General features: G+C 40.4%; 1 protein-coding gene across 1 annotated transcript in view; it reads right to left on the minus strand.

The window, feature by feature from the left end:
- dnaaf9 (dynein axonemal assembly factor 9) overlaps positions 1 to 12,203 on the minus strand; it is a 134,802-nt gene that overhangs the window by 51,756 nt on the left and 70,843 nt on the right. The window contains exons 20-22 of the mRNA XM_052010516.1: positions 10,050 to 10,137; positions 8,997 to 9,100; positions 4,942 to 5,088 (exon numbers count right to left, since the gene is read on the minus strand). Of these exons, the coding sequence (XP_051866476.1) occupies positions 4,942 to 5,088; positions 8,997 to 9,100; positions 10,050 to 10,137 (339 nt within the window). The remainder of the gene's footprint in view (positions 1 to 4,941; positions 5,089 to 8,996; positions 9,101 to 10,049; positions 10,138 to 12,203) is intronic.

Genomic DNA, 12,203 nt, shown 5'->3' on the forward strand with positions numbered 1-12,203 from the left:
GGATGTGGAAGGGTGGATTACTAAGTTTGCGGATGACATGAAGGTTGTTGGTGGTGTGGATAATGTAGAAGGTTGCTGTAGGTTGCAACAGGACATTGATAGGATGCAGAGCTGGGCTGAGAAGTGGCAGATGGAGTTCAACCTGGAAAAGTGTGAAGTAATACACCTTGGAAGATCGAATTTGAAGGCAGAATACAAGATTAATGGCAGGACTCTTAGCAGCATAGAGGAACAGAGGGATCTTGGGGTACACGTCCATAGATCCCTCAAGGTTGCCGTGCAGGTTGATAGGGTCATTAAGGCGGCATATAATGTGTTGGCCTTCATTAGTCCAGATACTGAGTTGAAGAGCTGTGAGGTGATGTTGCAGCTCTATAGAGCTCTGGATAGACCACACGGAGTATTATGATCAGTTCTGGTCACCTCATTATAGGAAAGATGTGGAAGCTTTAGAGGAGGTGCAGAGGAGATTTACCAGGATGCTGCCTGGATTGGAGGGAATGTCTTATGAGGATAGGTTGAGTGAGCTAGGGCTTTTCTCTTTGGAGCAAAGAAGGTTGAGAGGTGACGTGATGAGGTGTACAAGATGATGAGGTGTAGATCAAGTGAAAGTCAGAGACTTTTTCCCAGGGCAAAAGTGGCTAACACAAGGGGGCATAATTTTAAGGTGACTGGAGGAAGATATAGGGGGGGAATGTCAGGGGTAAGTTTTTTTTTACACAGAGAATGGTGGGTGCGTGGAACCCACTGCCGGCAGAGGTGGTGGAGGCAGATACATTAGGGACATTTAAGAGACACTTAGGTAGGCACATGAATGATAGAAAAATGGAGAGCTATGTGGGAGGGAAGGGTTAGATAGATCTTAGAGCAGGTTAAAATGTCGGTACAACATCGTGGGCTGAAGGGCCTGTCCTGTGCTGTAATGTAATGTTCTATGTTAATACAGAAGGGTGCCCACTGGTTAGTATAGACAATTTGGGCCAAATGGCCTGTTCCCATGGTATATGGTTCTATGAAGTGAGAGATGAAGCATTTTGGGAAATCAACTAGGGATAGGACATGCACAGTAGATGGTCGGGCACTAAGGAATGTGGATGAACAGAGGGATCTTGGGGTTCATGTCCACAATTCCTTGAAAGTGACAACGCAGGTCAACAGGGTGGTGAAATATAGGGCATGCTTGCCTCCATAGGTCAGGATAAAGAATATAAAAATTGGGATGTTATGTCGCAACCTTACAAAACACTGGTTAGGGCAAAATGGTCAGCAAGGTTGTGGTGGGCCAAAGGGCCTGTTTCTGTGCTGTATGACTCTCTTTATTATGTGTAGTTCTGGGTCACACTGAAGGATATGGTTGTGCTGGAGGCAGTACTGAGGAGATTCACTAGGATGTTGCCTGGATAGAGGACTTTAATTATGGGGAGAGATTGGATCGGCTGAGCTTGTTTTCCCTTGAGCGAAAGAGGCTGAGAGGTGACCTGATAGAGGTATATAAAATCATAAGAAGCATATATAGATGAAATAGTCAAAATCTTTTTCCCATGATAGGTGTATCTGAAACAAAACAGCATAGGTTTAAGGGTGAGAGAAAGGAGTTTAAGGGGATTTAAGGGGAAGCTTTCTTTATACAGAGAGTGGTTGATATTTGGAATTCACTGCCAAAGGAGGTGGTGGAGTCAGATGCAATCATGATGTTTAAAAGACATTTAGACAGGCATTTAAATAGCCAAGGCACACAAGGATGCAAATTTAATGCGGACAAATGGGATTAGGGTAGATGAGCAGAAAGGCCAGCATGAACATAGTTGCAAAACACAAAATGCTGAAGGAACTCAATGGGTCAGGCAGCATCTATGGAGAGAAATGTTGCCTGAAGGGTCTTTTTCTGTGCTGTATAACTACGACACACCAGTGCCTTTTTTTGTGCTGTCTTCATTACTGAAGATTAGTTTATTTATTCACTTTAAATTACAGATTCTTAACCTGAATTTAAGTTCCACAGCTGCCAATGTAATGGAAATTTGAAACTGGGTCCCTGGAGTCTTAGTCCAGGTCCCTTTATCACTAATTGTAGTACACCACCTCAACTTGACCACATAACAAGGAGGTCAGTGAAGCAATGCATTTGGTGCAGCTGCAACTCTTCCAAATTCACAGGGCAGATAGGCAAATTAGCCAGGCCAACATCCTTAGCACTGAAGCCCAATTATATTTTGTCAGCTCTGTACTGCAGGCCATGTCATTCCCACGTCCAAAAACACATTCCTAATATATTCCAAATCACAGGAGGAGTCAGTAAAAGATTCAAAGATGTACTCAAATTTTCCTTGAGGAAGTGAACCATCCCTATTATCTCATGGAAACCTCTGGTCCATGTCTGCTCAATATGGAGAAGTAGTATTCAGGATTTTATTGAGAATCTTGAATCCATGCATCAGAAACCAGAAGTGGAAGGAGACAATCACTTCACAAACCACTTACCTGCTGCATGTACCTCCTTCCCCATCTGTGTTACTCTGCAATTCCCACATTGGCATCAGCTATCTCAAAACCCATAAAATCAGAGTAGAAGGAAGTTATCCTCAATTCTGAGGGACTGCCTAAGAACTTCTACGTGACAGGTTATTCATAAAAAGACAAAGCCACACGAGTTCCAATGCAGAGTGTGAAACTGGATCAAAATCAGCTCAGTGACAGGAATTAAAGGGTAATGATCAAAAGGTGTTTTTGAGGTTGGAAGGCTGTTACCAGTGGGGTTCTACAAAGATTAGTACCCAGTTCCTTTCTTTTTATTGTGTATATTAGTGATCAAGAGTGAAATGTTGGGGCTGTGATAAAGTCTACAGATGGTACAAACTCAATCCTGTCTATGAGACCAAATGTCTTTTTCACTACCCTATCCACCCATGTCGCCACTTTCAGTGAGCTATGGAATTGTACCCCAATGCTCATAATGTCCCTGCAATTTACCCTACCAGAATTTGACCTCCCAAGTACATTATCTCACACTTACCTAAATTAAATTCCACTGCCACCACTCTGCCTAACTTTCCAGCTGATCAATGTCCCACTGTATCCTTCTTCGCTATCTACAATTCTACCAATTTTCTCCAAACTCACTAAATGGACCACCTACATCCTCAACCAAGCCATTTACAAACAACAAAGGCCCCAGCATCAATTCCTGCGGTGGCCCTCCATGTAGACTTATATTGGCAGGCACAGTAGTGTAGCGGTTAGTGTAACGTTATTACAGCGCCAGAAACCCGGGTTCAGTTCCGGCCACTGTCAGTAAGGAGTTTGTACATTCTCCCCGTGTCTGCTTGGGTTTCCTCCGGGTGCTCCGGTTTCTTCCCACATTCCAAAGACATACAGGTTAGGAAGTTGTGGGCATGCTATGTTGGTGCTGGAAGAGTGGCGACACTTGTGGGCTGCCCCCAGAACACTCTACGCAAAAGATGCATTTCACTATGTGTTTCCATGTACATGTGACTAATAAAGATATCTTGTCTATCTTGTCTTGTTTACAGTTCTCTCTCTTCCTCCCTTTCATCAAAAAAAAATCTTTGAACATTAATCCTTACTAACTACCATCCTTACTCCAACCTTCCTTTCTTTCCCATTGTACCTGAGCACATTAGTGTAACTGGGAACTCTGTCTAAATCTCAAAGTAAACTATCCCTGTCTGATGAAGTGTCTTTGACCCACAAGCATCTTCCACTTTCCTTACAGATTTCCAACATCTGCAATTTTTAGTTTGATTTTCAGTATACCCCTCTTTGTCTTTTTTGACCCAAATTCAGTTTTTGACATGGTTGAACCCTCCCCCCAACTGACTGCCATCAGCTCAAAAGGGCCACACTTGCCTTGCTCCATTGTTATCTATCCAGATACAACGAGGGAGTCATGTACAATGATAAACTGCAGTGTGCTCTCACCTTTATCACTAGTATTCTTCCAAGATTCTATCAATATATCCCCTATGTGCTGCCCCTTGCCAATGAAACCTAAAACACAGCATGTTTCCACAGATACCCTAATACCCAGATTTTTCTCATTACAATCCCTTACCATCTCTAAATTATAAGAATTCTTAACTAATCTCAGCATTAGAGCATAAATTTCCTCCAATTAAAAAAAATGGAAACATTATCACCAGATTATCACAAACACATTTCCAACTCCTTTCCCAGGAAAATCCCTGAATCTAAACCAGATTCGTTCACCATCTTAAATGTCATATCTAAACCATCACTAAAACCACCTATTTCCCCCACAAAGGCATTGCTTGACTCCATCCTTGACTCAGCTCATCTACCACTGAAACACTCATGAATGTTTTAGTTAATTCTTGATTCAATTTTTCCAAAAAGCTCCTGGATGGCCATTCTGACTCCACTCTCAGTAAACCTGAAGTTGTTCAAAACTCTGATTCCCAAATCCCAACATGCACCAAATCTTGTTCATCCATCACCAATGCACTTTCCAACCAACACTGGATCCTATTTTGAGCAAGGCCTCAATATTTAAAATCATCTGTGCTTCAAGTCATTCTATTCAGTCTTGTCCATTCCTATCTCTGCAGTTTCCTTTAGAACTGAAAAAACACTTAAATATCTGCACTCAAACAAATCTGGCTTCTTGTACATTTCCAAATTTAATCACTCCAACAATGGCAACCATGCGCTCAGCTACCAAAGTCCTAAAATCTTTATAAATCCCTCCCTAATTCTTTCACTTCTCAGTAAAGAGATCTTATTAATTATCTATCACCAAGTCTTTTGTCATCTGCCCCAGCAGCTCCTTATGTTTTTGTCTGATAGAAATGCAATGCAATTTCGAAGTTTGTAGGTGCAATATAAGAAAATGATACCAAATGTTCATCAAAACACAATGACTTTAGCATAGGAAATGATTTACTTTCAAGAGCATGCTCTTACCTGGGAGTAAAAGGATTTATAAAGTTTCGAGCCTGGCATAAGTGCAAACATCAAGCAATTCGAGGCTGAGTGTAAATGAATGGGCAGATGGGGAAGCAATGATTTCTTGTATTCAATGATAAGGACAGCAACAACACCTGGGGAATTCTGAGGCACAAAAGAAATTCAAATTAAGCTCACTTAAAAAGAACTGTTTTAAGACAAAACTTTGATTTCTGTTTCATTGAGTTTATCAAGTAAATAATGTAATTAAGAATGAAATATATAACACAATGGAAGTATTAAAATAAAAATCAAGCAAGAAACGTGTGTTACAGCATTTTCCTAGTCCTTTTATTCCTTTTAATAGGTTACATTTACAACTTATTAAAAGTTAGAGAGTACTACTTGTTGACCAGTTTGTTTTGTTAATGACAGAAGTGAGAAAATAATATTCATTTAGTAAACCCTTAAGTGTTTTGGGATTCTACACCAACTGAATTCCAGAAGAGAAATACAACACATGCACATTCCCAAATCATGCATTCAAAACATGCAACTGAGAAGTGAATATACTGTATGTATGACTGAATATCATGCAAAATTCACTAGGTTTTGAAATGGCCCTTTTTTTTTCCATTCATTGGTTGTGGCATCACTGGCAGGCCATTTATTGCCTTCCTAAATGAACCTGAGAAGGTGGCAGTCATTCAGCTTACTGTACACCTGCATTTGTACTGTAGTCTACTATAGACTTACTGTTTAAAAAAAAGCATTCCAAAAAGTTGTTGGGTAGAAAGTTCCAGATTTAGGCTCATCATCAATAATGGAATAGCTATATCCTTCCGTGTCATTTTACAGATGCTGACATTCCCAGGTGCCACTTGCCCTGGTTTTAGAGGTCATGGTTTTGAGAGCTATTATCAAATGAGAAAGTAGTAAATATAACACTCCTATTCAAAGAAAGTGGGAAGGAGAAAATAGAAAATAAAAAACCTTAGCCTGAAATCAGTTGACAGAAAATTTTGGTCATCATATGCTATTAATCTAGCCTACATAGCAGGAATATGTGTAGTTAATTAGAATAATTAGAAGAAGGATATAATAACAGGAGTTGTGTGTGTGTGTGTGTGTGTGTGTGTGTGTGTGTGTGTGTGTGTGTGTGTGTGTGTGTGTGTGTGTGTGTGTGTTGCAAACATTTGGGCACCCCTGGTCAAAATTTCTGTTACTGTGAATAGCTAAGCAAGTAAGAGATGACATGATTTCAAAAAGGCATAAAGTTAAAGATGACACATTTCTTTAATATTTTAAGCAAGATTACTTTTTTTATTTCCATTTTTACAGTTTCAAAATAACAAAAAAGGAAAAGAGCTTGAAGCAAAAGTTTGGGCACCCTGCATGGTCAGTACTTAGTAACACCCCCTTTGGCAAGTATCACAGCTTGTAAATGCTTTCTGTAGCCAGCTAAGAGTCTTTCAATTCTTGTTTGGGGGATTTTCGACCATTCTTCCTTGCAAAAGGCTTCAAGTTCTGTGAGAGTCTTGGGCCGTCTTGCATGCACTGCTCTTTTGAGGTCGATCCACAGATTTTCGATGATTTTTAGGTCGGGGGACTGTGAGGGCCATGGCAAAACTTGTGCCTCGAGGTAAGTCCATTGTGGATTTTGAGGTGTGTTTAGGATTGTTATCCTGTTGTAGAAGCCATCCTCTTTTCATCTTCAGTTTTTTTTTACAGAGGCTGTGATGTTTGCTTCCAGAATTTGCTGGTATTTAATTGAATTCAATCTTCCCTCTACCAGTGAAATGTTCCCCATGCCACTGGCTGCAACACAAGCCCAAAGCATGATCGATCCACCCCTGTGCTTAACAGTTGGAGAGGTGTTCTTTTCATGAAATTCTGCACCTTTTTTTCTCCAAACATACCTTTGCTCATTGCGACCAAAAAGTTCTATTTTAAACTTCATCAGTCCACAGGACTTGTTTCCAAAATGCATCAGGCTTGTTTAGATGTTCCTTTGCAGACTTCTGACGCTGAATTTTGTGGTGAGGACGCAGAAAAGGTTTTCTTCTGATCACTCTTCCATGAAGGTCATACTTGTGCAGGAGTCGCTGCACAGTAGAACAGTGCACCACTACTCCACAGTCTGCTGAATCTTCCTGAAGGTCTTTTGCAGTCAAACGGGGGTTTTGATTTGCCTTTCCAGCAATCCTACGAGCAGTTCTCTCGGAAAGTTTTCTTGGTCTTCCAGATCTCACTTGACCTCCATCGTTCCTGTTAACTGCCATTTCTTAATTACATTACGAACTGAGGAAACGGCTGCCTGAAAACGCTTTGCTATCTTCTTATAGCCTTCTCCTGCTTTGTGGGCATCATTTATTTAAATTTTCAGAGTGCTAGGCAGCTGCTTAGAGAAGCCCATGGCTGCTGATTGTTGGGACAAGGTTTGAGGAATCAGGGTATTTATAAAACTTTGAAATTTGCATCACCTGGCCTTTCCTAATGATGATTGTGAACAAGCCATAGCCCTAACAAGCTAATGAAGGTCTGAGACCTTGGTAAAAGTTATCTGAGAGCTCAAATCTCTTGGGATGCCCACACTTTTGCATGGTGCTCCTTTCCTTTTTTTCACTCTAAAATTCTACAAAACAAAAATAATACACTAATCTTGCTTAAAATGTTGAAATGAATGTTTCATCTTTAACTTTATGACTTTTGGAGATCAGTTCATCTTCTAATCACTTAACTATTCACAGTTACAGAAATTTTGACCAGAGGTGCCCAAACTTTTGCATGCCACTGTGTGTGTGTGTGTGTGTGTGTGTGTGTGTGTGTGTGTGTGTGTATCAATCTGTCCTCTTGCACATGGCTGCCATTCATTAGGATCACAGTTGCTTAAGTGACCCAACTCGACTTACATCTTTGTTCAGTATTCAGTTTAATTTCTGATTTGGGAAAAAAAATCTAGCAATCTCAGATTTAAAATTAACAACTGAACAAATGCTGCTTATAGAAAAGTGTTCCAAACTTGCTTCTGGCATAGTTTCCTAGTTTCACTCTTGAGAGGCCTGGCTTTAATTATTGTCACGAACCAGCAACAAAAGAAACACACTGAGCATGATTCAGTGTTAAAAACTATTTTATTAATCACTACTTATGATAATATGTAAAATAAAAGTAAAAATGTTAGTATGTTAGAATTCAAAAATGTTAAACCTCGAACGTTAACCCCAAAAACTAAACTCTTCGTGTGTGTGTGTGTGGCAAAGTCCAAAACTCCCAGTTCCGGAATGGTTCTTAAAGTTCAGTTCCGCAAGCCATAAGGTGAAACATGAGCAAGGGCTTCTTCAACAACCACCGTTGTCTGAAGATAAGACGTAGACGTAGAGAAACATAGAGAGAGTAAATACGAAATCCAAATGTTCCACGATGGAAGCCAAACGACACTTCAGTGTTTACTCGGTAGTGACTTCCTCACCCCGAAAAGCATCCGAATCGTGGTCGTGCACACACACAAATACCTGTTTCCTTCTACAGGTCAGCAACAAAGTGAACTCCACCGGATTACTTCCAACTTCCATACATGGATTTCAGTGGCAGACAGTTATAGTTTCTCATCCATCGATAGAGAAAACTAGCAGGCTGGTGTCTCTCTCCCTTCTCTCTCTCTCTCCTTCTTCTTCTAACTTCTTCAACAACGTCATTACGTCCTTTATCTTCTATTGACGTAAGCACGCCACACACACAAATACACACACACTCTCTATCTTAAAGGGACTTTCACTGAGTCCGTAACATTATAGACTACAACTCTTAATCCTTGACATCACTCAACTTGTGGAAATGGTTTCTCTCTATCCACCCTATTAGGTCCCCTCAATATCTGGAAAACCAATTAAATCATTCCTTATGTGTACAAATCGCAAGGAATACAAATGTAGTTTATGCAATCTCTCTTCCTAATATTAACCCTTGGAGACCAGGAATCATTCTTGTAAACAGCCACTGGGGCTAAGTTGTGTTCATAACCCATGCTCAACCCACACTTTTCCCAAGCAAGGATTAATGATGGTACTTACCCCATCGTAATACTTAAGTGCAGCCATATGATTCTTTGAAATTGTCATGCTCCCAGAGCGAGGATGAATAAATAAGATGCCTTCAGATAAGATATAGAGTTTACCTAAAATCAAGAAACATGCAAATCATTGAAAGGGTCTTACAATTCCATGACTATTATTTTCTTCTAATTACTGCTCAGAAATAGATTCACATTGATCATAGAAGCCTTTAGCCGCTCAGTTACTTGTCCGCAAGTATTATCAGACATATTACATCAAACCACCTAGGGGAATATTTGTCAAGATGTTCAAAGACAGGTTTACAATAATGACTTAGAGGGGAAGAGGTAGAATGGGCGAAGAGGCTTTGGGACCAAAATCTAGGATTTAGGGCTTTAGCATCCAAAGACACACTCATCAATGGCAGGGAGAGGAAAACCATGCATCCACAAAAAGCTAAAATTGAAGGACTGGAGAAGACTGACATGTGAAGAGGGTGAGGCAATAATGGGAATAGGGTATAGCTGGAATGGAAGCCAATATACATCACCGTGGACAAGGCCAACAGGTGAATCAATGTTGAGTTAAGGTGAGGGTAGCAGAATCTTTTACAAACTGAAGATTATGGAAGCAAGGAGGATGGATGGGTGAATATTACAACAGTCAAGACCGGAGACAAGAAGATTATCTATTAATTATCATCTCCACTATTAGGAGTGGGCTCAGAGACAGACACAATCTTATACAGCTAAATTTTCAGATAGGTATTCTTAGTTAGGAATGGGGAATGTGGGGTTAAGATCAAAAGTATCCTCTTCACATGTCTATGTGGTTCAATCTGTTCACATTCAATCTCCAAATATTCATGTTTTTCAGGAAAAGTGACTGAATAACATAATATTCTAGGAAAACCACATGTTATAGTTCACAGTTTATAACTTTTGTTCTTAATTTTGTTACATAACAATATAAAATGCCATTTGGCCAATTGGGTCCATGTTTGCACACAGAGGAGCAATCCCATTACCTTCTAGCATCTTTAGTATTTTGCTTTTGGACAAATTATGTTACCTTCTTCTGGTCTAGCAACTGGACTGCCAGAATAAAGATAAGCAGAGTCTCCTCCTATGAGCAAGGTGCCTAAAAAATTTTCTTCCACCTGAAAATAAAGAAAAGTAAATTCCATAACACTTTTCAAATTATACTTTCATCCAAGGTATCACATCAGTGATAAAAAATTGCTCTTTTCTAATGCCCAATTTGATTTTATGCTCCAAGCAAATACAAATTACATGGTGATTATTCAAATAATTTTGTAAGGCACACATCACACCTGGACTGGAAGATTGTAACTATATTGCCTGGCTGACTGGTTTCAAGTTTACATTCTGCAAATGACTAAGACACTTTCTCTCTCAGGAATTAGCCTTGTGAATCTCCTTTGAACTGTCTCTAATTGTACTATATGCTTTCTTAGGCTTGGGGACAAAAACTGTGCGCTATACTCCAGGTTTGGCCTCACCCTATAACTGTAACAGCACTCCCCTATTTCTAAATTCCAACCCCTTTGCAATAAAGGCCATTATGTCATTTGGTTTCTTAACCACCTGTTGCACCTGCACGCTAACTTTTTGTGATTCATGCAGTGAGGTCCCTCAGTACTTCACTCATTCTCAGTCTCTTTCTCTCTAAATAATGATCTGATTTTTGATTCCTCTGAATGAAGTGCATGAACTCACATTAAATTCCATTTGCCAAATTTTCATCCAATCATGTTTGTCATATATATCAACGATTTGCATGAGAATGTAGGTAGCATGATTAGTAAGTTTGAGGATGACATGAACATTGGCAGTGAGGTGGACAGTAAAGAAGGTTTTGTAAGGTTACAACAGGATCTAGATCAACTGGGAAAGTGTGCAAACGAATTGCGGGTGGAATTCGACTCAGACAAGTGTGAAGTCATACACTTTGGGAATTTAAACCAGGGTAGGAAATACACATTGGATGACAGGGCTCTGGGAAGTGTTGTATTTGCCAGGGTAGGGGAATTTGAAAATTAGAGGGCATAGGTTAAAGGTAAGAGGGGAAAGATTTAAAGGGATCCTGAGGGGCAAGAGGATGGTGGGTTTCTGGAACGAGCTGCCAGAGGAAATGGCAGAGGCGGGTACAATTACATTTAAAAGACATCTGGACAAGTTCATGGAGAGGAAAGATTGAGAGAGATATGGGCCAAGTGAATGTAAATGGGACCGGCTCAGGAAGGCACCTTGGTCAGTATGGACGAGTTGGGCCAAAGGGCCTGCTTCTGTGCTGTCTGATTCTATGACTCAATCTATATCCCATTGTAGAGTCACAATATCATCATCAGAACATGCCCTTCCACCTAAGTGGAGTTGAAAGGTTTACTCTTGCTACTATGATATCACTGTGGACAAATCCTAACCTGATTCTCGCCATGGCTGTCATATTTAATTGAATTCCAAAAATGCAAGATGCCTACTCCTATGTTCATCCTGACTCCCCTACTGCAAAGTATTCAAGAGCCATTTACAGTAATAATTCCTTTTGAATGAACTCCCACCATGGCAGGACACTGCAGATTATCCATGCTTACGGCACATATTTGCACTAAAGGCCAAAGAATCATTCTCCTCATGTGTGCGATAAGCAGAATGAGCTTCTTTGTGATTGCTTTGAGTTAGTGGACTCGTCCATGTTCAAAGACTCAGCTGCCAGCCTTGATGAATATGTCACCACTATCACAGACTTCATCAGCAAGTGTGGCGAGGACTGTGTACCAAAGAGGACAATACAGGTGTTCCCAAGCCAGAAACCATGGATGAACCAGGAGATCCACTCCTTACTGAAGTCGAGGACTGCTGCATTCCAATCAGGTGACCCTGACCTTTCCAAGAAATCGAGATACGATTTATATCCATAAAGCTATCAGGAATGCCAAGAGACAATACCGGTTCAAAATAAGAGTCCCAGACCAGCAGTCAGTTATGGCAAGGCTTACATGCTATAAACAGGCTACAAAACGAAGTCAGGCAACATACTCAACAACAGTGCATCCCTTCCTAATGAGCTTAAGACATTCTATGCATGTTTTGAACACAAGGGCAGTGGTTTGTCACCACCCACCCTGACAGCCTCCAATACAACTGAACCTGTGGTCACTGTCAAGGACGTAAGATCAGTCTTCCAGAGAGTGAATCAGAG

Source organism: Pristis pectinata, chromosome 2 (genome assembly GCF_009764475.1).
Source record: "Pristis pectinata isolate sPriPec2 chromosome 2, sPriPec2.1.pri, whole genome shotgun sequence".
In the NCBI taxonomy this organism is placed as follows: domain Eukaryota; kingdom Metazoa; phylum Chordata; class Chondrichthyes; order Rhinopristiformes; family Pristidae; genus Pristis; species Pristis pectinata.